General features: G+C 42.0%; 1 protein-coding gene across 1 annotated transcript in view; it reads left to right on the forward strand.

The window, feature by feature from the left end:
- Nucleotides 1-3,425: 3,425 nt before the first annotated feature.
- The window catches only part of rims4 (regulating synaptic membrane exocytosis 4), a 62,864-nt gene continuing 39,910 nt past the window's right edge, over nt 3,426-26,379 (forward strand). The window contains exons 1-2 of the mRNA XM_075460174.1: nt 3,426-4,393; nt 4,479-4,697. Of these exons, the coding sequence (XP_075316289.1) occupies nt 4,601-4,697 (97 nt within the window). The 5' untranslated portion in view covers nt 3,426-4,393; nt 4,479-4,600. The remainder of the gene's footprint in view (nt 4,394-4,478; nt 4,698-26,379) is intronic.

Here is a 26,379-nt window from a genome sequence, read left to right on the forward strand (position 1 = left end):
AACATCTAGAAACTGTCTTCAGAAGACCTGTCTCAGAGAATTTTGGGTCTCTGTGAGACCCAAAATTCAATTCCATTGAAAAATTGATTGAAAAGCACTTCATGAGCCAAAAATGCCAAAAAATGCCCTGTTTTGGAGGCCTCAAAGCTCAGCCATACAACATCACAGAGACATCATTCAAAGTTTATATGTGACAGGAGACTCAACTTTATAGGGATTGTTCCAGGCATCTGCATCAGGATTAAAACTCATGGTTATAGGAGAGAAAAAGAAGGCACTTTTGCCTAAATGCCAGAAACTGCCCTATTTTGGAGTTGCCATAACTCAGCCATACGACATCGCAGAGACCTCATTCAAAGTTTATATGTGACAGGAGACTCGACTTTAACTGAACTAAAGGGTTTATCGATTGGGCGGGCAGTAGATTGGCACCCATCAAAATTTCTTTAGGAATTTTCTAGTTCTTATTGTAATTTAGCCAATTATCCGATCCTTTCAGTGCCATGTGACCCCACTGAGTGTCATCTGACAAAATCATCATACAAGTAACTTGGAGCAGTGAATTCAGCTATGTCCACATGTGCTATGATCTCAAAAAGAGAAGGAAAAAAACAGCTGAAAGTTCTCAACAATAACTCGATGAGCTTCCCGTGGATACATACTGGGACAGGGACGGTGCTCTAAGTGAATTAACGTTGAGTACTGCTCAACTCATCTGTGCAAACTGTGCATGTAACTGTAGTAACGAAGAAAACAGAGAGCTGTAACCGTGCAGCAACATGAGCACATGCAGTATTTATCCATTATGACTCCCAGCCTGGCTGCTGGTTGAGGGAACTGGAGCTCCCAGAGAAAACTGGCACAGATAGAACCTGCAAACACCAGAAACCGTGAATCTTCTTGCTGTGAGGAAACAGGACTAACCTCTGCACCACCTGGGAAGCTAAGATGAATTTAGAGTTTTCCTTGCTCAGCGTGCTTCCTTTGCTTCTCACAACAGAGTCGCCGCTTGTGACAGTTTCATAAATGCAATGTGATATATTAGTACCTCACTATTTTTCTGACCACTCATTTGTCTGACTGACATCGTGGAATGAACTTTGTGCCGCGCAGTAAACAACTTGATCATTCCTGCTAACTGCTGCTTGTGTGTGCGTGCGTTTGCGTGCATGTTCGTGTTTAGTACTGCATCTGTTGGTGTGAGTGTAATTACATGTGAGTCACCGCATTTCCACTGTGTGCTCGTGTGAAGTTGTGCATTTGTCTCCGTCAGGGCAGCGCGAGTGTTTGTGTGGGTGCAACGCGTCCCCCATGGCCCAGAGATGAATGGAGCCCCGTGGAGCAATGTTGATTACACAGCCAATCACTTCCCTCCTTTGTGTACTTGCTGCACAGAAAGCAAGACGAAGAACAAAAGAGGCAAGGAGCGCACAGCACCAAGTCAAAGATAAGTAGACGTGGAGGAAAGGGGAGGTGAGGAAGTGGTTTTTCATCAGTCATAACAAAACACGCACCTTTAATTCTATATAACCTACATTTTCTGTTTTTATTTGGTTCTAATTCAAAATGATTTCACTTTCCTTTCGGCTATAAAAGGTTTCTATCGAGAAATCACTGGAAAGCTTTGATTCTGAGATGCAACGTGTTGGTTCCTGAAGTAAGCAACCTTTAACGTGACAGTGTGGAGCAACTACTGACACCCAGAGGCCAAGTTAGAGATTGCAACCGTCTCAACTGTGTCCACCCAGTATTTCTTCATGTTTTTATTTTTTGACGACGTTGATATTAATCATGGCTTACGTGATGAGTATAAATGTGTACCTGCAAACTTTGCTTTAAAGGGATAGTTCGCCTCTTTTGACATGAAGCTGTGTGACATCCCATATTAGCAACATCATTTATGAACATTTTCTTACCTCCTGCTGCGTCCTGTGAGACGAGTTCCAGCCTCGTTTTGGCGTTGATGAAGGTAGTCCGGCTAGTTAGCTGGGGTTTAAAAAATAAAGCGTTTTGCTTCTCAAAACAATGTGCGTTCAAAAGAGTAAAACATTTGCATCACAAAACCGTTCTCCAGGAAAAGTCAGACCCCACAATCGCTTGGCCCCATTTTCTCTCTCTCTTCGTATCACTGTGTGCTGTGTAGACCGAAGTGTAGACCGAGCAGTCCCCTGCTTCCGAGCAGTAAACACCGTAACAGGTGCGGCTGTCGGCAGGTAGCTGTACGCATTGATATGAACGCATGGTTCTTTTTTTTGTCTTTTTGAAAAAAAAATTGAAGGCTATTGTGCCTTTAATGGATAGAGAGAGACAAGAATCACAGGGCCGATAGAGGGGGAACAACACGCAGCACAGTGCCGTTCGATGTGGAACTCAAACCGGGGCCAGCTGCAGCGAGGACTATAGCCTCTTGTACATGGGGCGCCTGCTCAACCCACTACGCCACAAACCACCCCTGTTTTAATCTTTATTTTTCATTTATTTTATTTTATTTGTAAAAGTCTGTTGCTCACAGGCTTTTATTTTGTAAAAGTCTGTTGCTGTCTGCTGCGTGTCACGTAGGGTGTGGGGAAGGCAGGACACGGATGCGGAACTTTCAAAAGAAAACTTGGTTTATTTCATAAAACAAAAAAATCAAACAAAAGGCGCGGCTAAGCCGGATTAAAAAAACTAACTGTGACAAAATAAACAATGAACTTGGCATGGAATAGGATAAACAAATATTTAGCTTGGAAGGAAATAACAGGTATCATGGGAGGTAAGGTAGGTCAGTTAAGTATTACAAATATGGCAAAGATCCGGCAAACTGAGAGGGGAGACTGGAAACTAAATAGGGACTGAGAGTGCTTGGAGAGTGAGTGCAGCTGAGGGGAAAAACACAGGTGAAGTGAGTGAAACTAATGAACTGGTAAGTGAAGGGAAACTAAAACATGGCAAAACTAAAAAATAAACATGGACTGTAAAACTAAGACATGATCTAAGAACCAAAACATAAGCTAAAACATAAAACTTAAAACATAACTCCTGTGGCGTGACACTGCGGAACCGGAAAAGAAAGTAATTGGCGGATCCACCAAACATGGAGAAGGGTACGGAACTTTTGTCGTGTTTGATTAATTCGATAAAACATTTTAATCGTTGACCAGCCCTAGTTTCTAGTGATCTTTGCTTGAGGGAGGTCAGTTATCACTGACATAAAGAGGCATCAGAGCAAATAAACAGAGGGAGCGACACTATAAACTTGTTCTGACTTCATTGCCTTGACTGTCTCCAAGTCACACCCATATTCCCTCATCCAGATTTTGATTGGTCCAGCTTGCAGCGACAATCTCCCCCCACTCCTCGCTGCCTCTCTTCCCCCCCCCCGCGCCCCCTTTCCCCTGTTCACTGTCTGCGCTGCTGCTCACCAGTGAATGAGTCCGCTCAGACACAAGCCTCTTGCTCTCTTGCTCTCCCACCACATCTCTCTGTCCTTCCCCGTCTCTGGAGCAGACAGAGGAGCATCGGCGCTGCAACGGAGCACCGCCGGAGTGTCGGAGGAGAGAGGGGAAGCCGACCAGCCTCGCCTGGCAGCAGCAGCGCAACCTCAGGAACATTCCCAACAAGAACAGCAGACAGATCAAATGTGAAACAGTTCAAAGCCAAGCACAAAAGCAACAGATTGGCCAACAGTTGCAACTGTTGCTGAAACTGATGTTGCCCCACCTGATCTGGGGTTTGAGACGAAGCTGATTGGCTTCCTGCAGCTCGCTTCTCCGGGTTGTTAGGCTGCATCTCTGATGAGAGAAAAGCTTTTGCTCTGTCCAAAACAGGTGGATCTAACGATGCCGAACGGGAGGAACAAGAATCTCTGATTCATCCAGGAGGCAACACGGTGCACGGTGGGCGTGAACATCACCTCCACCATCAGCATCTCTTCCATCATCCCTCCTTCAAGAGGCTCTAAAAACACAAGGCATCCAAGCTGAGAGTGCTCAAACAGAAGAGGATGCTGGGATGGCACGCGGCGTGCAGATGTCAGGGAGCTTCGCTGTGAACCAAAACGGGCAAGATCAGCTTTAATCAGAGTTAAGACTCAGGTAAGATCTACCAACTGACACCAGGAGTCCATCACACTCCCACCTTGCATCCGGAAGACAAGAAGGGGTTTAAGAAGAAGATGAACTGAATTAAAGATGACAGGAACAGAGAGATAGAACCCTTTTACGCACAGCCCCGGATAGAAGATCAGCTAAAAAACAAAAGGAAACAGCGTAAACAACCAACAGAAACTGATGTGACCTCTCGCTCCACTTATTTTAGGATGTTGTTTTTGCCCCAGTGGAGCTTTCTTCTTGTCTGACATTCAGAGAAATCTTACTTTTTCCTCTTCAACCTGTGCTGCAAAGTGTTGCAGGTGAGTTCCTGCGCCGATTTGGGTCGGTGTGAGCCTTTCTGGGATTTTTTATTTTTGCTCGACTCTTCTTCTTTTTCGGGTTGAGGTGGATCTGCCGTGGGGGGCAGCTGACAGCCATCCAAGACGCCGCGAGCCGTACTCCGCGTGAAGAATGCCCAGCCGCGCTTGGCCAAGCCGGCCGACCCGGGCCCGACGCCGGGCCTCTACATGGAGAGATCCCAGAGCCGCATCAGCCTGTCGGCGTCCTTTGAGGCCCTCGCCATCTACTTTCCCTGCATGAACTCGTTCGACGAGGATGATGGGGGTGAGTGGGAATGAGCAAATCCATAAAATGTTGGCCCATAACTCACTTTATTTGTCACCTCTCTGCTGGAAACTTGCGCTTCCACATGTGTGGAATCGTGTTATTTGAATGACAGCTTCATTTCAGCACGTTCACATCATTCAAAAAGCCATGTGCGTTGTTGTGGATGCTCACAATTTTGTTTTCCGACATCACTAATTTACGTAAAAATACAATTGGCAACATCTACACTGTAAAGAATTTCCCTGTAAAATAACAGTAAAATACTGGCAGCAGGGATATTTTACTGTTATTTTACAGTGCAACTACTGTTATTTATTTTAACAGTATATTACCGTTTTTTGGATTACAGTATATGACGGTAGGATAACTGTGTTTTAGTAATTTTACAGTGCATCTACCGTAATTTATTTAACAGTATAACTTATTTTGGATATGGACATCAATTCATTGCAAATACTGTTTTATGCTGTGAAATTACAGTTATCTACTGGTATTGTTAAATGCCTGATTTAACTGTTAATTTACATGTGAGGGATGAATATTCAACAGTATTTTACAATTAATGTAAAATACAGTCGGATACTGTTGTAAATCCACCGTAAATATACAGCAACTCGTTACAGTGTTAGTTCTGCACAAATTCTCTGATTAATAGATGAATTAACCCTCAGAAAACTAAACCCGCAGCAGGTTTGATGCTGGATGAAAGTCTTTTATCATGAAAAAATGCCAGACAACGTGCTGGTCCCAGCTCCTGGAATGGTACGTGAACAGTTGACTGCGTGGAAAAGGAAAAGATGCACAGTCTTAGACTTGAATGGTTGGTGGTCCCTGACAGCTTGATTGAGTGAAAAGGTAAAATGACAAATGAAGAAAACATCTCAATCACTAACACTGATTATAACGTCCATTGTGCGCCGACGTTATCTACTCTACAAGCAGGAAGCTTTACCAGCCTTTTGGAAAATGAAATACATTTGTATGTCTTTGTGGTGCAGAAACATATCTGAGTGTCTGTGTTTAAATGTTGCTTCATTTATGGGCTCATAACTTCTGCACAGTCACATTTCTGTTCTCAGTCCGTAGGGTTACGTGCACGCTTGAGTCGAGTTTAGGTTAGAGTTTGACCTGGCCACCTAATGGGACCACTGTCCCAGTATACATGCACAGGTAGGAAAAGAAGTTGTTGACTGAAAGTTTTGTCCAACACTGCGACATAAGGTGGCGACATACTAACCCCCTTACAGGTGGTTCGTGTTGGGCTTCTTCTGGTCGGCCTGTTACATCCCAGACTAAGTCTGAGCTGTGTCAGTTATGATTTGGACAGCTCTACAGCTGTTTACCGTCTGGTTATTCTTTGTTGTTTTTAGCTTCTTTGTTCTTCTTTGATCTTCTCTTATTTCTGGCTCAAAGCCAGAGATGGAAACTCATCTTAGTTGACAAATTTCAACCTCTTCATCTCCTCCAACCTCCAGTTTGTGACCTGGACATTGTTGGAGGGAGGAATTAGGTCGCATAAGGAAGAGTTGAGTGGAGGAATCCAGTGTGTGCACATTGGGAATGAGATAAGTGGATTGAGCATATACAGAGCACGTAAGAGCCCATTTATATTTGCACGGAGATTTCCTCTCAGCGAGGGGTGCAGCAAACTGTTCTTTAGGTAACCGTTTATCGTTTATTCCCTCGGTTAATCGAGTAACCGGATAAGAAACGCTTTTGCAATAATAACTATTTAAAAGAGAGGCTGAAGCTGCTCTGACGGGCAGAGGGAGACTATGGAGAATATTACAAGTGGGCTTGTGCTAGCAGCTCTGGTGACATTTCAAACAGAAATAAGGCACTATTTTTCCAAAAATGAAAAAGTGGGCTCACCGTCCGGCCCTCAGCCTCAGTTGATTTTATTAGAGTTACAAGAGGAATGGTTTCACCTCTACTCACAGCCACTGCAGTTGGGTATTTTTATAACAGACAGAAAGGCATGCGGTCCTTTCAAAAAGCTAACAGGATGCAGGCTTTGTAGAAGGTGCCAGATGTTTATTGAATATTATTCAGATGAAAGGTAGCGTCAGCCTGCAGGAGCCGAGAACAACCGATTTCATAACACAGAAGACGAAGTGCTGGATAGTGTAGCGGTAAGATTGCTGCCTTTCATGTGGGAGACCTGTGGTTCAAATCCCACCTTGATCCCACAAAGATGTGGTTGGAGCCCTCCTTACACTATCTGGGATCTGAGTGTAAGTTGCCTTGGATAAAAGAATCTGTCAAAATTTATCAACATAAGTAAAAAAAGAGGCACGAGGAAAAAGCTCAGACAACATCTGCGCTGTGCAATCTTTATTATTCAACCCTTTGTTTCACTCCGTCACAAAGCAGAACTTTGTCCGCTTTGACTTCTGCCTTTTTCACAACACAGGCAAGGCAAGTTTATTTGTACAGCACAATTCAACAACAAGGCAATTCAAAGTGCCTTACAGATACATTAAAACAGTAGAAATAAAAAGCACGATTTAAATATTAAACAAAAAGAAACAAAGCAAAGCTAAAGCAGCACCAAGAAAATCCGGAGCGCCGCACGGCTCAGGTTGTTTCACGTATTCAGACTGCCTCCAAGCGGCAACAAAACACTATAACATGCAGGTGTTTGCACAGACCCTAAGCCCAATTCATGTACACGCAGGAGCAATTTAACCTCAAACCAGATTATTTGGTTTTGTTAGCCTGGCCATGAGAGCTTCGTCTGAGTTATTTGGACTAACGTGTGTTTTAAAAGTCCTGTTTTGCTCTGTCTAACACAGGAAGTAGACTTTTCTAGTGTCACTGTTACATTCACTAAAATGGATAAAATTCATGTTTGTGAATACAAGAAAGACCGTTAATATTACATCTGTATACGTTTAGAAAAGGTCCAATATATCAAGAAAGTTATATTTAACTATTTTTAAAGTAGCCTTTAATGATCAGAGGTTTAATTTGATGTTTGCTGTCACTTTATACATATAAAATGCACAGAGTCTGTGAATTTTCAGATATAATTTGGTTATCTTACTGCCTTAGTGAGTTATGATAAATGAGTTAGACCGGTTAAGTGCTCTTAATGACGAAGTGTGCACTTGTGTGCACGTACACCTGTGTGATTACGTCTGAATCTATGATGAGATTGTCAGAAGAATCAAGTATTTCCTCAAATTGGATGCATTGGATGATGTAATGCATTTTGATCTGGACTGGTGTTATTGCTCCACAACATTACTTCTGATTCCCTGACACACTAATCCTGAAAAATGGCAATAGTAGATTATCCTTCCTATGCAGACTGACGTAAAGGATGAAACTTTATGTGTATAGAGGAGTCTGTGGAAGAAGGGGTCTTTGCAGATTTTAACTGTGAATGTTCAGGTCACACGTTAGCATAAAGCATATTTATTCAGGTCAATATCAGCTCTTATGTTACACTACATTACATTACGGTCATTTTGCAGACGCTTTTATCCAAAGCGACTTACAATAAGTGTGTTCCACATCGGTAGGCAAAAGAACTTCAGGTCACAAGAAATCAAAAGTGCATTTCCTTCCAAAACCAAACAGCTAAGAGCAAAACTAGTGCTAGAGTAAGTGCAATAAGTTAGGTACCTAGACAAATGGGAAGACAATTTAGAAAACAAAGACAATTTAGGAAACAAATAAGTGCGTAAGGAGCTGGGACGAAACAGGTGATGTCCTAAGAGGGCGGATCTGGGTAGTATTCTTATGTTCATGGATGAAATGAAACTTTAACATCTTAAAAATTTCATGTGATGGCAACAGCTAGCTAACATGACACATGAAAAGAGGCAGTTGTCAGTGTAATCATGCTAATTTGGACTCATCAGTCAGCTGATATCTGAAGTGGTTAAAGGGATAGTTCGCCTCTTTTGACATGAAGCTGTATGACATCCCATACTAGCAACATCATTTATGGACATCTTCTTACCCCCTGCTGCGTCCTGTGAGCAGAGTTCCAGCCGAGTTTTGCCGTTGATGAAGGTAGTCCGGCTAGTTGGCTGGGGTTTAAAAAATAAAGCGTTTTGCTTCTCAAAACAATATGCGTTCAAAAGAGTAATACATTTGCATCACAAAATCGTTCTCCAGGAAAAAGTCATACCTCACAATCGCTTGGCGCTATTTTCTCTCCCGCCTGCCGACAGCCGCACCTGTTACGGTGTTTTCTGCTCGGTCTGCACTTCGGTCTGCACGGTCTACACAGCACGCAGTGATACGAAGGGAGAGAAAATAGAGCCAAGCGATTGTGAGGTCTGACTTTTTTCTGTTGAACGATTTTGTGATGCAAATGTATTACTCTTTTGAACGCATATTGTTTTGAGAAGCAAAACGCTTTATTTTCGGGACCCCAGCCAACTAGCCGGACTACCTTCATCAACACCAAAACTCGGCTGGAACTCGGCTCACAGTACGCAGCAGGGGGTAAGAAAATGTTCATAAATGATATTGCTAATATGGGATGTCATACAGCTTCATGTCAAAAGAGGCGAACTATCCCTTTAAGACTCTTTCTTTGCTGCAGCCCTGTAGACTCACACTGACAGATGTTGTTACAGGTGCAAAAGCCCATACTGTTGACCGCACAAAGAGGCATGATTGAGGATGTGAAAACAACATCACACATCGGCTTGTTGAAACAACCTATTTTATTCTTACCCGCCGTCTTTTCTTAATGCACAGGCCCTGAATTCTAACTTCAGAGTATTGTTTCTATGGTCAAACTGTAGAATTAGCCTCTAAAATCATATCTCAGCCCATTTATAAATCCCCATAATCCCATGCTGTATTTATCTGTCCACTGCAAGAATAAAAGAAACACGTTTTAATGAGTTTTTTTGATGTTACAACATGTCTATATCGTCGTTACGGTGACTGATAAAACTAACTGCATACGATTCCATGAAATGAACACATCCCTGAATGTATTTCAGTTCGATTAGACTCCGGTGTTTTATCAAGGTGGAAGATGACATGATGGATGAAGGTGGAGTTGGGCTACATGATGCTCGGTCAAGAAGGAGAATGACGACAGAAGTGAGATTTAAAAGGATGGAAACGAGACTGATTGGCTGGGTGAGAAAGGAAGCAGGAAGACCATTGGACAAAAGCAGTGATGACGTAATTAACACATTGAATACCAGCGGTTTTTACAGAATTATGTCGTAGACTCCCAGCGTTCTAAACCATTTTTTGACGTTATTTGTACAGTCACAGCATATTATGTTATAGTGCCACTGAAACATGTTATGGCTCGTTTCAAAGCTGAGACTTTAAACTCTTTGTGGGTCAAAACTGCGTGTCTCTAGGTGCCGCCATTAGCGAGCTATCCTTAGCTAAACCAAGGCGGGTATCCACCAAAATCAACAACAAACTGAGATCTCGGGGCTTTTGTGAAACGTGCGCTCTTTCAGCCTGTCGCACTTTAGATACTTACATATCCGGGTCAGAGGATTTGCGTCGTGTCGCATGTTGCAAAGCTAACCTGTTCATAAGACCGCCTCCTTAGACTTGTCGCGTGTCTTCTTCTCCTTCTTGTTGTTTGTTTATGTTACTTTACCGCCACCCTCTGGAAACCGACACGTGCGATTGGACAAAATGCGGAAATGCACAACAATCAATGCAGCGCTATCAAAATTGTTCTTGAGTTGACGCGAAGCCATTGGCGTAATGATCAAAATGTCCAGATGATGACACCAGTTTTTGACTGCCATCTATGTCAGTTCTGTTCATCACATAATTACAAAAATCACACAGAATGTGCATTAGAATGTATAGATTTAGAATCCATAAAAAAAACGTATTTTTACCATGTGGGACCCAACGCATGGGCAGTAAAAACGTAGTTTTTGAGTGGCTCTATTAGCAATAGTTGAAATGGGTACAGCGCCACCTATCATACCGGGGCATGACATGCTTTGTGCCTATGATTCGATTCATTCACCGCCATATATCCAAGGAGAATTACCCTTGCTCAACTCATTCTTATTGTAATTTAGCCAATAATCTGATCCTTTCAGTGCCATGTAACCCCACTGACTGAATAAATGGATCAGATCGCCCTCACTGAACTTTCTCCAAAGCTTAATTTGGAAGCATTATAATCGCTTTATTTTAACCATTTAGCTTAAAAAAAATGGGGGTCGGATTTCGAGAGGGATCAGATTTCGTCACAATACCTGCTTAATAATTAGTGGGTGTTGCATTCAACTGTGCAAGTCAAGTACTCCTAGAACAGAAATAGAATAGAAAAATACTTTATTCATCCCCCAATGGGGGATATTCAAATTAGTCAGGTAGCTCAAAAAAATTTGAAATATTTCCAATGATTGTATATTGAAATCCTGGTAAGGTCTATCTCATTTATCCACTTCTTTATTCCACCTCCCTACTTGCTTTGACTGTTTAGATCTAACTGAGCAACAATGGTTGTAAATGCAAGTAACGTGAGAGCGTTTCTGACAAGATGGCGCTCAGCACAGCATGACGTACCTTCACACTCTCGAGTTTGAGAGCACACAGAGAACCACAAAAGAACACTCTGAGCACAGCGACATCTTTATATTGAAGATGAGAAAACTCACGTGCAAGTGAGTTACCACGACACAGGCAACACACTCGTCTGATTGTAATAGTCTATAAAAGCATGGCCACTGCAAATAGAAAGATTTGTTTTTTAATTAGTGAGCATAGTGACAAGTACATTTAGTTTTGGGTTATTACCTCAGCCTGCATCCATGCTGTGTGTTAGAATCCAACCTGAGGAGCAACATGAATTAAACTTACCAACATTATCTCAGTGCAGAAGCACCTGCAACAGTGACCCTAACAGGAAATTGGGGAGTCGCACATTTCAGAGAGCAGCTGGTGCAGGTTTTGCCTCCTCACGACAAATTCAATCATGGCTACCAGGAGTGCATAGAAAATCTTAATTGTTACGGGGTTTTTTCATAGTGCTTTCAAGAGGGAAGTGATGTTTTTTCAATAAGGAAACATAAAGGATATAGCTGGGATATGACCAAATAGTCCTTCCTTTTTAAAAACTACCTGATCATTTTCAATCTCCGCAAACATGACCCACACCTGAGATTTTCTTTGGCCCACATTTGGCCTTGAATCAAGACTCAGCCACATATCTGGCCTGGCCCTCGCAACACTCACTGTAACCCACGATAAAGCTGGTTTATGACATTCAACGCATGCCGTTATCCAAATTAGGCCCAATCTATGTCCTTCAGGCCACGTCTGGCTTAAATAACACTTCACAGTGCCAAAAACTGAGCCAAAGGTGCCAAAAGTATCACAGATTAGGGCCAAATGTACTGAGATTACATCTGATTTGAGATTAAAAAAATGTAAGAACTAATAAGAGACATGTTCATTAACAAATAAAATGTTTGTAGTACAGAATGTTTCATCAATACTGCAAAGAACCCAAAAGTTTTTCTGAGTTTCCAACTGAAAAATAGCCTCACAAGCTAAATCAGGCTAAAAGAGTCCACTTTGGAGGCTGGAAGGGTTTAATATTGGAGTTACTGTTGGCAAGACTTTCATCCAAGAGTTAGATTTCCCATCGGATCTAGAACTTTATCCCATTTTAATCTTTTTTTTTATTTGAACTCGCTGGTCCAGTTCAGCCACCTACTTCACATAAGAAATCTCCAGTGAGTGCCATCTCATCTGCAAAGTACACAAATCAAGTGTGGACACAAAAGAACCATCCCCACTGTAATACTCTACATTGAAATGATGGCACAATTCACATTCAAATTCATGAACATCATTATTTCACATTTTACAATGAGACTGAGCTGGCAGCAGGGATTTTTCTTGTTGCTCTGTTTTATCATCTTATGGTTAAATGATGATCTGTCGTATAAATGGGATTTATACACCCCGTTTCAGTTGGATGCATAAACGCCAGCTGAACTTATTAAAACACCTGAAAATGTTAATAACTGCAGCCGCAAACACTGTTTAAAAGTTTTAGCTGCATATGGCAGTCGTAAAAAAGCTGATCTATGCGGCGCTCTGTGCAGCATTAAGCATTAAGATGAGGGTGGATGTGCTTAGAAAATGAGAGAAACACGGAGTTCATTCATGTTCCTGTCACGGCTTGAGCCCAAGCCGTCAGGAATTAGAGACCAGAAGGAATAAAAGCTAAAATGTTTGCTTAGTTGTGGAGATTTCCTGGCATTCTGTAGAAGGGAGGAGATGGTTAGAAGGGTCCTCCATGATGAGGGAGGGCTGCGTCAGTAAGGAATCCGAGCTGGAGGTTAGGCGGGCGGGCAGGTGTGGATCTGTGGCTGGCGGGAATATCTAGACTAAAGACCTCGGTATGCTTCTCCATCGCTATCCGTCAATCCGTCTCCGTGGTCACGCAGAGGCTGTTAAACCTTTCAAAGGCAGTTCACCTCCCGATCAGTAGGCGTCGCTACGTTAGACGACCCAATCTCACGACGTCTATCGTGAAAGTCGTTGATTGATTGTTCACCTTCCGGCTCCGTTCCACTCCTCACAGTGAAAAAAATACATAGATAAATCACAATAAAAAAATTATAAAAAGATGAGTGAATCTAAGACAATGTATGTCAAGCATGTTTTAAAAGAAGACATATGAATATAAAAGGAGAGAATGTTACAGAAAAAAACAAAAAAAAAAAACAAGCAAGCAAAAAACAGAGAGATACAGTACATACAGAATAGTATTTAAGCGGGTTGTCATCTAAACACAATGAAATCAGTGGTTGTCCTAGTTGACTTGATTCATGCAGCTCTGATTTCTCTTCCACATATGCAGCTCAGATTTTTAACTGTCCATGCCTTCACATTCCATGCTACACCGGCCCGTTTTTATTCGGTCTGGTTGGTCTTTATGAGCAGCTCCTTGCTCTGGCCTAGCAAAGAGCTTACATTGCTTTTCTTTTTCGGACTGGCTGGAGCAAGTGCTGCAGAACAAACAGGTTCAGAGTTTGGTTCTGGCTCGGAGCTCGCCCTGGAACCACTTTGGGATCCAGCAGAGTTTCCAGGGTACACAGTTTAGATGGAACATTTGACAAGCGGATATTCCCATCAAGAGCTGGCTGTGACCACGGACAGTAAAAGGTGGACAGACACGGGACTGTAAACGAATGATAATGTCCCTATTTCTGTCCAATTTACATTTTGCTCTGTCGCCTGCTTCCCTCGTGTCCATATTTGCATTTCCTGACACCGACGCGAACAGTTTGGTGAAAACAACACGACGAGAATGACAAACGTCCTTTACTCTCGGTGCAGATAACAGCTGTAAAGGCTCTTGTTCCGTCGGGTGTCTCCGCGAAGACCAGAACAAATGGAAATCAATCACTCAGGTTCGCTCATTGGTGTCAGCACTGCACGGGCTCTTATTCTATAAGCCTTCACACATCCATGAATATAGATGCTCCCATGTCTAGACACACAGAATTACACTCGCACATGCACAGGTGATGCTCCACACTCAGACACAGATACAGCAGCAGTGTATGAGGTAATCAGAGTGGAGCGGCAGGCCTTGGTTTGTGGCTCTCAGACTAATTAAATGCTAATATGGCTTGTGATTGTGGCTGACTTCAGCTAAATAGAGGCCTGATTGCAGGTTAAATCTCTTTCTCCTCCTCTCTGTTTCTGCATCTCTCCATCAGGCTTTCAGAGACAGTTTCCCCCTGCAGTTTAAAAATTCGGTTTGCAGGTTAACTCTTGTCTTTCCTCCTCAAATTGCCTTTTAATTGGTTCATCTCTTGTTTTCTCCCTGTCGTTCTCTCTGGCCCTGTTCGCACCTGCTGTTATTTTCTGTCTTTGGTGATCAAGTATCCAGCTGGATGTTTAGATTTGAACGCACAAGTGATGCATTACAGAACACATTCAGAGTGATCTGAGCAGTTTTTTTGCCCCCCTTTTTAGCATTGTATACACAAATTTGTACCAGTCGTAGACTAAATAAATGATTAACCCCAGTTTGAGCTTTTTGGAGCCAGAAATGACCGTATTTGGACAAAAAGGTGGAGCTGGAAAGTGATGCACGAAAGCTGATTGTTTTTTTTTTAAAAGGACCACCAGCGCACAGTTTGAAAGGAGGGAATCTGGTTAATGACACTGTTATTACACGTATTGGATGGCTACGTCCATTTTGTTCCTACAGTGTTTGATCTTGGGCAACACTGCAGAACACCTACTCAAGTGTTGAGCCTCATTTTGTTGAAGAATAACGGCCGATTTTTAAGAAATCCTGCACAGAGTTGGGTATCCACTCTTGTTTTTAGCCATTTGTGTTGCACTAAGTTGTCTACTTGCTAAAAAAAACAGCACTAAAGCACTCTAAAGCACTCGTATTTGCTTAATGACAGTTAAGGCTCTGTATTTTATTCCAGATTTGTTTGAGTCAACTTTTTTGCGCTTTTTAAAGCAGGTACAGACTGTAAAACAAGCAGATGAAATCCCTTTCCATTTCCACCAGTTGTAGCTTGTTTATCCTCAGTGCTCTGATGGCTACATGCTCATAGGAGTAGAGTTACATCCACTCTGATAAGCATCATTTACTTTGACTGGACCCCTGAAATCAGCTGCACACAGATGGAGCCTTGTGTGAAGCACCCTCATTGAAAACATAGCTTGTGCATCCCTGCCTACACCACGACTACAGCAGAGTACCCTTCCTGTTGCACTCAAACGCCAGGCGTTAGGGAATGTTATCGGACTTCTTTAGAAGTGGGAAATGGAGTCAACACACGGGCAGGACTCTGGCCCTGTAGGTGAATTTAGCTCAGAAACGTGGTCACTCAAGACGGATGTGTAGAAGCATTCTAATGCCAGCTGTAAACTGTGACACACTTGTGACTCTGCTGTAGATCACAGGTACAAACACAGGAGTTCTAACTCAGAATGAAAGGTAAACAGCAAGGAAGTCAAGAAAAGAACATAGAAAAATACACCTCTGCTTTTTTTGTATTTGAAATGTCTGACCATATCAATAAATCTTTTCTATGTTGATATATTACTCCATCAAGTCATAGGCTGTGTTCGAAACCGCATACTGCATCCTGCATACTCATCGATCAGACAGTATGCAGAGCGTTTACCCACAATGCATTTCGCTCCTGCCCGAGCCGAAATCAGCCGGCCTGAAGCTTATTTCACTTAAAGGTAGGGTAGGAGATGCTGGATTTTGAGTCCAGCGAAGCTGCATTTTGAAAATACACAGGTAAAAAGTCCCAACCCTTTTCTTCACTTTTCCCCTGAAGCCACGCCTCTAGAGTACATGAACGCGCACGAGCACGAAGGTGCACAAGCGCTGTTCTGACAGCAAGCATCGATCGTTGCCGTATTTAGTATTTAGTATTTAGTTTATGCTAACTATACGTTTAATAATGCTAGGTGCTAGCCAAGCTGGCTCTAGTTTAGCTTCCTGCCAAGCTTCTGGACGTTCACGGAGCAGGGTACGCGCACAGGGAGAAGGAGGGGGAGGGGGAGGGAGGAGCAGATTGCAGTTTGATAGACGGCATCAGTATCCAATCATTGTGAACGGTCCGTTCAGGATGATTGGATACTGTTTTTCCTAGATTGTACGTTCTAGAGGCCACTCAAACTTTTCATATTTGTGTCAAAACTTTTAATTAATTGGTTGCAATGAGGGTGTGAAGAGTATTTCAAGCAATATGTAAAAAAATGTTCCAGAAAAAGATCCCCTACCCCGCCTTTAAGCTCTAAACTCTGTAAACTTAAGCAACATTTGAAACATTTTCAGGCGAGAAAGTAGTCGTTTAGATCCCCAACGTGTTGAAAACCTGACAAAATACCGGCTATTTACAATTTTGTTTTCCGACGAATTCGGCGCTACTAAAGCTAGCCGCAGTGAGCAACGCACTTCCGGTTATTTTCACAAAATAAAATACCCGTTGCCTTTTATCATAGGGAAAGCCATTACGATACAATTGGTGCTTTTGTTTTGAAAACAGGAAGTGAACCTAGCCTCGTTGTAGCTAGCTTGAAACTGCCGTTTTGACAGAATATGACAATCGGCGACGTCACGTTACATTGCATCTTGGGTAGTTTGACTATGAGTAGTAACCTCATGATGCATACCCAACGTTTCGGCGATTCTAGTATGCATCCGGGAACTTCTCGCTTACTCCTACTACTCCTACTAACTCAAAAAGTTAGTGGGAGTAGTAGGAGTAGTATGCGGTTTCGAACACAGCCCTTGTTTGTCTCTGCGTGGCCCGCAACCTGACCGATGGCTTCAGCGGGTACGGAAGATGGATGGATCACAAGGCAGTGGAAGTCAACTCTGAGGGGTCAAAATGTCGCAAGATGTCACGATTTAAAGTTCTTTAGTTTGACTTTGAGGGTTGCTTCTTTCTGTCATTTTTACTTGCTTCCTGACTTTTCTTTAGGTTAGCTAATTATTCCACATCTGTGTTCTGTTGATCACTGCTCCCCTCAGTGTTCGTACTTCTTGGATTTCTTTGTTCCTTGCCAGTTCATCTTCATGCCATCCGGTTTTTTTGTTTCAGCTTGTTCATCGACCCTGTTCTTCCCTCTTCTGCTCTGGCTGTTTTTTTGTTTTTTTTCTGTTTTGCTCTGCAGCGCCTTATCTTCGGTATTTATTTTTGCACTTCTTTTAATTAACAACTGTCAGTCAAATGTGTATGTCTTCACCCGGATTCTCTCGTAAAACGTGACACAGAAAGATGAATCTGTGCAACATTTATTTGTATCACTACTTTTTCAATCCCTTTGTATATTATGACAATTCCAATCAATTTTAATGATCTCACTGTAACACCTGGCAGTTTTAATACCTCAATTAGGTTCACTGTAAAATAAATGAAGCTAACATAATTTGGAAAAGCACCTTTTTTCTTACATTAGAATAATATCGAAGATGAGAGTTAAAACCCGTTAAACGTTTCAGAAAAGAAACAGAAATCCCAACGTAAAGACATCATCAAACATTATCTCGTCAGCAGTTATAATTCGAGGATAATATTTTACATTTTTAGCTGTATTCACTGTGAATAATAATGAGTAATGTTAACCATCAATGAAGGGTAAGCTTTAAATCAATGGGTTTGTTTCAGCTGATTCCTCATTTATAAAAAACGAACAAAAATCAACCCTAAATTCCAACATCCTGGTGTGATCACACACACACACACACACACACACACACACACACATACAAAGCCCTCCCTGTGTGTTAGCTGCACAGATGTCAGAGTTTCAGGTGACAGACGGACCGTCGAGAGGAATCACTCGTGTTACACGGTAAATTTAAAACACAACAAACTGAATGTTCACTCTGCTACTCAAACCAGCATCTAGCACCTCATCAGAGGGAGAAATGATGATCCTGAAAACTCACAAGTTTACACGAATGTAGTAAATCCCTGAGTGTTAAGCGTTGTTCTTTGTTGTAATATGGCACCCTTCAGACTTTCTCATGTTCCACTTGTGGTTGTGATTTCTCACACTCGGTTTAAGTGTCCACTCGTCGCAGTCAGTCGTGTTTTGACACAGTGAATAGCCTTCTTATTGCCTATTATAAAGCATCTTTGGCTTTCCTCTCTGATGCTCCACGTTTCAGCAGCACCGAAACCCAACTCTTTAACGATGGTGGAATAGGTACTCATGTGATTTACTGAAGTAGAAGATTGAACAGTGTCAGCCACAAATGTCATCAAGGAGGCTGTGCAGAGTTTCAAGTATTAGTTTAATAGCTGAATGACACAGCACCCCTTCACCTTTTCATATACAAGATCTACCAGTGAAACTATGTGCGACCACATGCATTATTATTGAGTTACAGCTTCATGACCTGTTTCGATCAGCTGTTCTACACATTCAAATTGATAAATATGATAAAAACAGCAATCAAAGAACCTCATTCCACGGATCTCCTAGTCCTCTGAGAGCAGAAAGTCTCCTGATATGAAGTTAATGTGTGAGCAGCAGCTGTGGAAGAAAGACCGGATCAAATTGTCATCAAATGCCCACCTTTCTGAACGTATTGAGGTAGATAATCCAATGTTTCTGGACACGAGCTAAGAAGGGTTTTTCTTTGCAAATGTTACACAACGACTTCTTTCTTTGAGCATAATTCTGCCATTGATTACATTTGTCACTGTGTTCGAAACCGCATACTTCTCCTACTACTCACACTAACTTTTTGAGTTAGTATGCGAGGTTTTAGTATGCGAGAAATTCCCGGATGCATACTAGATTCTCCGAAATGTTGGGTATGCATCATAAGGTTACTACTCATAGTCAAACTACCCAAGATGCAACGTAAGGTGACGTCGCCGATCGTCATTTCCTGTCAAAACGGCAGTTTCAAGCTAGCTACAACGAGGGTAGGTTCACTTCCTGTTTTCAAAACAAAAGCACCAATTGTATCGTAATGGCTTTCCCTATGATAAAAGTCAACGGGTATTTTATTTTGTGAAAATAACCAGAAGTGCGTTGCTCACTACGGCTAGCTTTAGTAGCGCCGAATTTGTCGGAACAAAATTGTAAATAGCCGGTATTTTGTCAGGTTTTCAACACGTTGGGGATCTAAACGACTACTTTCTCGCCTGAAAATGTTTCAAATGTTGCTAAAGTTTACAGAGTTTAGAGCTTAAGCGAAATCAGTTTCAGGCCGGCTGATTTCGGCTCGGGCAGGAGCGAAATGCATTGTGGGTAAACACTCTGCATACTGTCTGATCGGTGAGTATGCAGTATGTAGTATGTAGTATGTAGTATGTAGTATGCAGTTTCGAACACAGCCTATAACTTGATGGAGTGATATATTAACATAGAAAAGATTTATTGATATGGTCAGTCATTTATTGATGCTTTTGTGGTTGGTGCGGTAGGAGGATATGGAAGCCACACGCTGTGGCGGCTTTGAGGTGGTTAAATGTCTATTTCAGAGATTTACCTAAACTGGCTGCATCACTTAAAGGTGATTTTTTTCACCACAGTGGCAGAGATAGGTGTGTAATAATGGATGCACGTCATAGATAGAGAGTATAACAGAGAATCCTATTGAAGAAAAGGCAACTGGACTTCTTTTCTTTGTTCTTGAAAGGCTGTTTGCCCCTAATGTGAAGGACGTGTTCACTTCTAACTGGTGGACATCAGCTAGAAATGTTGGTTTCCTAAGCTTCTGTTTGTACAGCAACAAAGGTCTAAAGGAGGTGTGGAAGAAGACGACTATGTTAAAAGGGAGATAAGCAAGTGAGTACAGCTGAATTCACTGCCACAGACATTGTTTTTAAGTTGCTTGAATGGTGATTTTGTCAGAGCAGAGTGACAGTCTGGAAATACTTTAAGTGACCAGTAGCTGACAGGTGGCCTCAGTGAGCTGATTTTCAGGCTCAATTTCTGTCAGAAACAGAAAAGAAAAACAGGAAAAACACGTGAATGAGAGCGGGTTATAACTGGAACTTCAGCTGCATTAATTTACACTGTTTTTACACAAAGATGCAAAAAAAGATTTGAGTCCGGTTGAGTGAATAAATCCCCAGCTGCATCATCTGGCTGTGCTAATCCAGTTTGGATAAACTCCTTCTGTTTCAGATTGAATGATATGTTTACGTGCATTTCAGAAGTCAGGGTTTGGTCGGGCTTATGAACATTTCTCTCACTGACCTACACAGTGACACACACGAGACTTCAACAACTCTCAAATGCGAGCGACCATTCATCAGCCTGAAGGCGCCACCTGATGAGAGGTGAACGCCATCAAGAACCGAGAGAGTCCAGCCGTCTTTTATTCAAGAACCACGTTATTGTGAATAATCTTGTCGGCAGTAGATTATTTTAATTTGAATGTTTTGACTTTTTAACCTTAAAAATTCAATTTCAAGCCTTGCTGGCTGAGGTGCACACCTCGGCCACGTAATGGAGCGCTAAGAGGTTGTGCCCATTTCACATATTTCTGTGAGATCAGGCTAGGAGGCAAGGAGGGCAAAAAAAAAAAAAGAGAGAGCGGGGGGGATGGATGTGAGAATTGAAAAAGGAAAATGGCTCAGTAGGTTCCTTTCTCCCACATTGCCTGTTACCTTCAGCCTTGTTTTCCCTTCTCTCAATCCCTCCCTCTCCAATTGGTCTTATCTGCATTTGCTGTCATTATTCCTGCTGTTGAGTCACACAGAGGCCATGAAAGATGAAGGAAACGCACATAAAACACAGATTTCCCAACTCGAAATAAGCTGTACGACACCATTAGGTTGTGAATATAAATGAAAGTATTTAAATGAAAACAATGGACTGCTGTGAAGGCGGCTAATGACGTACAGGACGAGAAAATGAAGAGGAGAGACGCACAGAGCTGGTGTCGAAGTTATGAGTTATAACACCGAGGAGAAACAATGGGGGGGAACGAGAGCAGGAGAGCGGTCTCTGGTGAGTTTCTGAGCCGGTGAGACGACCCAGAAAAGTCAGGATTAAAAAATGGACTGCCAGAAAAAGAGGTCTATTCTATAGGGAGGAGGAGAAGGCATAGGCAGAGGAAGGAGGTGAAGGCTGCAGATGTTCATTTGTTATACCGAGCACATGTGGCAGCAGAGAGAACGTTATTCAGTCTGGTTGTTTCTCACCACGAGGTGCAGGAGCCGCATCGGGCTGCGGCGCACATCAGCAGCAGGAGTACAAACTTACCCAGAGATTAGGATGTAGAGCAGTGGTACTCACTATTTTTTCACAAGAGCCACATTGACAGATTAAAATCAAGGGAAGAGCCACTTTTACGACAACATACTAAAGTTCCCTTTTGCAAATATGCATTTCTACATATAAAACATCCCACAAAAAAAGAAACAACACAGCCAATACATTTTCAATTAAGACCATATTTACCTTAATACTGGGATGAGCGGAAGCTGGCGTGCATGTCCTTGACTTTCTTCATGTTGTATTTGTAGTTTGTTGTTGTAATCATAGTGAGACATTCAGGATGAGCATGGTTTTTGTGCTGGTTTTTGCCCTTTTTTAATTAAAAACCGATCCATTGTGCCTGCATCTCGCGCTGGCTAAAGGAGCTAGCGTGCGCTGCGGTCAAGTGTGACGGTGGTTTAAGCGGGCTGCGTTGCCAGGTTTAACAGTGTGCCCCCTTTAGTAAACACCATTAAGCCTTAATTAATACTTAATAAAAATACTTAATACTGTGCAGTTTTCGCTGTGTGTTATTTGAAAAAATGTATTGTTATGTTACCATATTGTTATAAGCTACTATGCGAGTGCGAGCCGCCAATTAAAGCTTGAGGAGCCGCGCAATGAGTATCTTTGAGAATGAGCTAAAGAGCAGGGATGGCACAAAGATTTACAGTAAAGTTGGTGAATCCAGGTTCATGTTGAACGCTGCTCATTACTTAGTAAAAGCTAGTCTTAAGTTCACATTAGGCTGAACACAAAGTATTTATCTCTGCTTTATCATTTGCAGAAAACCATCGTCATTTCCTGACTGTACAAAGTGGATGGTGTACACATGTAAAAGAGGCCTGAATACATCTTTGAGATATTTTACAGCCTGATGCAACATCAACCCGCACAAAATCACAAAGACAATATTCATGTTGTTCAACTAACTATTGTGCATCCTTTTTAATTTTCACTCATCTCATTTTTTTGGGTAAGATGTACCAGCGTGCATTTGGACTACGACTGAATGCACTTAAATTCAAACCAAATTGACCAGGATTATTCCAGGTCATTGCAGTGGGATAAAAACAAGAGCAAATTTCCATTGTGAAAAGTAACTAATTACTTTATTCAAGTATTTTTGAAAAAACGTGTTCTAAAACACTTGTACTATTGTTGGTACATGTGTCTAATTTGAGTATTTCCTGTTTTTGATCATCTACTTTAATACATTTCAAAGAACTCTGACACTTTTCACCTTCTTTGTGACAATGTTTAAGCCGTTAAAGGGAAAGTTGGGGAAGGTATGACGTCATCGACGCGCGCCGCTGCAGCACAGCTCATTCACTCCGGTAAGGACGTCCATCTTACTCAAAGTCGTCAACCACGTCGTCAAAATCTGATAAATATCCTGCCATGTTGCACAAAACTAGCAGTAGCAAACTCTGTGTTAAGTTAGCCAACCGTCACAGAGCATGGAGTGAAAGACATCATGATGTCATCCCACAAGATGCGTGTGTAGAAAGCCCCCAATAACAACAACACGGCAGCTCTGAGTTAACAGTGCAATAGTACGCGTTCATTCATTCATTGGTCTTAAAGTATTGGTGAAAAACTCCCGACATAAAAGATTGAATCTTCAGTCACAACTAAACAAAAGGAGGTGCAGTGAAAAACGGTTTGTTTGAAGACGAGTGTAAAAAGATTTAAAAGGAAAAGCAAAGTTCGGAGAACGAACTTGAAACCGAGGTCTGGATGACGCTCATCGAACGGGCCCGTCTCTCCTGTCAGGCTTCACTGTGACAGCCTGGGAGCAGGAAGTCAAGTTGACAGGGCCTTCAAGTGGAGACAAAGCCAGACGAGAGAAGCACTGATGCCTCTTCAAACGTACGCTTACATAATGAATGAGAGTGTGATTCGGCTCTAAGTGCGACAGCCAGTTAACAGCCGTGCTTTGTGTGGTAATGACAGGAAATCTCCAGGAAGGCAATTTGAACATGTTGATCCAACGAGCTTTGACGGACACATCCTATTGTCTCTCATGACAGGTTAAATCCTCTCTTCCTGCTCGAGCAGCTTGTAAATTGCTCTGATATTTATTTTTAGGGATGAAATTGAAATATTAGTTACAAAAAACACAATATATACAATGCTGTTTTAGTTGTTTTTCTTATTTCCCTTCCCCGTCTCCTCTTCTTCGGTTTCTGCTGCCATCTTCACTCCCTTCTGTCCCTTTTCCTTAACCTTTCTCCCTGTCCCTTTCAGTCTTTCACACCTCATCACCCCTAATTTTCCGTCCTCTCCTTCACCTTCTGTTCTCCCATGAACCCATCTTTACTGATTATCTCTCCTTACACTCTTCTCTCGCTCGTTTCTTCTGCGACCCGACTCCTCCACGCTCTCCTTCCATTAATCTGACAGCTGAGCGTGTCGTCTTCATGTCTGAATGAGCTCCCTGGTCGCATTTTGTGATAGTTATCTTGCAAGTTTCGGACCTACTTCAAACACGATTCACTTGCAGTCACGTCAGCGGATGGGGACACACAAGATGTGTTAACAATCTGCTTCAAGTAGGAATCCTACAGATTGTTATCAGCTAGAAATACATCGGGGCCAAAACATGAAGGGCTGGATGGATAAATAAAGGCTCTCATCTCCTGTTCAGTCAAAGTTGAGACGGCGAGCTCAGTTGAAGTGAAAGATGACATTTTCTGTAGAAACTACGTTCTTTTTAGATTATTTGGTTTTCCATTGTAGGAGGTACCACTTAACTGGTACTCTTTTTAGTGCTACCTTGTAGAATATTAACACAATTTCTTAGACAGGCGTGAATTTTAAGCCTCGTTTCCACTGTCAGTACGGTTCAATACTTCGTATCGGTATGGACGGGTCGCTTTGGGGTCAGCTTTGCGTTCCCACTGTACTGTTAGTACTGTCAATCTCCGTATTTTGGCTCAGAATGTTTCCAACATGGCGTCGAGGCAGAAGCGCTCCAAAGTTTGATTATATTTCACCAAAAAGGACAATACTAGGGCCAGTTGCAACACGTGCAGAGCTTTGATCACATTAAAGGGGGGAAATACCTTGAAATACTTGAAATTAAAGTGTTACTGCAACCAAAGTACTATATATTTAACTGGACGAGAATCGATAAGGAACCGAATCGATAAGCGATATCGATAATGGAACCGGAATTGCTAAATTCTTAACAATTCCCATCCCTAGTTATTAGTGACATGACCGGGCCAGCCACCGTCATGTTCTTTGGATGTTATAAACAACGTGTTTGTGTGTTGTTTTAGGCGTGTATCTAATGTAACAGACCTATCTGACAGGATAGAGAAGTTTCATCTGACCCAGTTATTTAGTCCAGTTATGCTATCTTAAGGTCTTGGACCATTTAAGGACATACATTGTGTAGTATGAGCAGAGTGGACGAGTACAAAATAGGAACATAGATTGTTTAGAAACTAGGGCTGGGCAACGATTAACATTTTTAATCTAATTAATCACATGATTTCCCTGATTAATCGCGATTAATCGCATTTGTACGCAAAATCCAAAAATGAATCCAAAAGTAGTGTATAGCTTTTAGCATTTAGTTTTATTCTAAATGTACTGCCATATTAATGAAAGTGCCATAACATTTGTTGTGCAAACACACTTTTAACATCAGCATCTTTCTGTAGTTTTTATGTAGAAGCCTCGCTCCACTGTCTGTTTCCTTGAATGACTTGCTGCTATCAGTTGTGTGTTTTGCCTTTAAGTGATATTTTAGACTGGAACTACTACGCTGAGAAGACAGTTCAACTTGGCAGTGTTTACAGATGACTTTGGTTCTGTCGACTCCGCCGTCTGGAAGAACTTTAAAATGAAAATGGCCGAGTAAAAGTTCCGTACCCTTCTCCGTGTTTGGTGGATCCGCCGATTACTTTCTTTTCTGGTTCCACAGCAGACAGCAACAGACTTTTACAAAATAAAAGCCTGTGAGCAACAGACTTTTACAATAATAAAATAAATAAAAATTTAAAAATGCGTTAATGCGCGATAAAATATTTATCGCTCATTAAATAATTAATAACGTATGTATTAAATAACGCGATAATAACGAGTTCACTCGTCTAGCCCTATTAGAAACATACAGAATATGAATACATAATGTCTAAGAACCTCTTGTTTCACCATACTCATATTTGATTCTATCGTGGGGTTTATGTTTGGAGTGAGTCAGGGTGGATATCATGAGTAGCTTCATGATGAAAACCTGAAAAGCCAATGGGATTATCTCATGTTAATGCTGTGTGTTATTAATGATTGACTGTAATGTGCTGACATCACACCTTACTGACAAACCTCAACCCATCAGGTGTCATAAAGCTAAATAATTCAACATCATCAATTTCCTGTGAAATTCGTTGTTTGACTCATTGGTAAACGCGCTGATTGGTATTTGTGATCAGACTGAAATGCCTGAATGACACTTCAGTGCTGCAAACAACATTTCTTTTCAGCGGGGGAAGCGTAAAGCTGCGCTGGATGAACTGAGCTGCAAAAGAAACACTTCTCTCCACGAGCAGCATTTTATGGCTGAATGGAGCCTCCGCCGGTGGTTATTTAGCAAGATGTTATCTGTTGCTCGCTGAGCAGCTTATGAGTGTTTTGAGAGTCATCAAAAGCACGGAGGCTTCACTTAAAGACACAGTAAATTTGTTATTGTTCTCGATAGAGCCATTCGATTTTCAGCTGAGCTCCAACTTTTCCCGGTTTAACGCCAGCGAGCAGGGAGTGTGTGGTCTCTGTGTGGCTGACAAAATGTTTTACTGTTTCACCCTGTTTAGTCCAAGCAGAATCAATTGCACCACCAGGGATTTTCTGAACAAAGGCACCTTGCAGACAAAATAGATATTTCTTTTAAAGTCTCAGTCGGCGCTGTGTGAGCCCTGCGACTGGTCCAGGGTGTACCCCACCTATTTCCCAATGGTAGCAGTACTCAGAAGGA

This window comes from Odontesthes bonariensis, chromosome 3 (assembly GCF_027942865.1).
Source record: "Odontesthes bonariensis isolate fOdoBon6 chromosome 3, fOdoBon6.hap1, whole genome shotgun sequence".
NCBI classification, from domain to species: Eukaryota; Metazoa; Chordata; class Actinopteri; order Atheriniformes; family Atherinopsidae; genus Odontesthes; species Odontesthes bonariensis.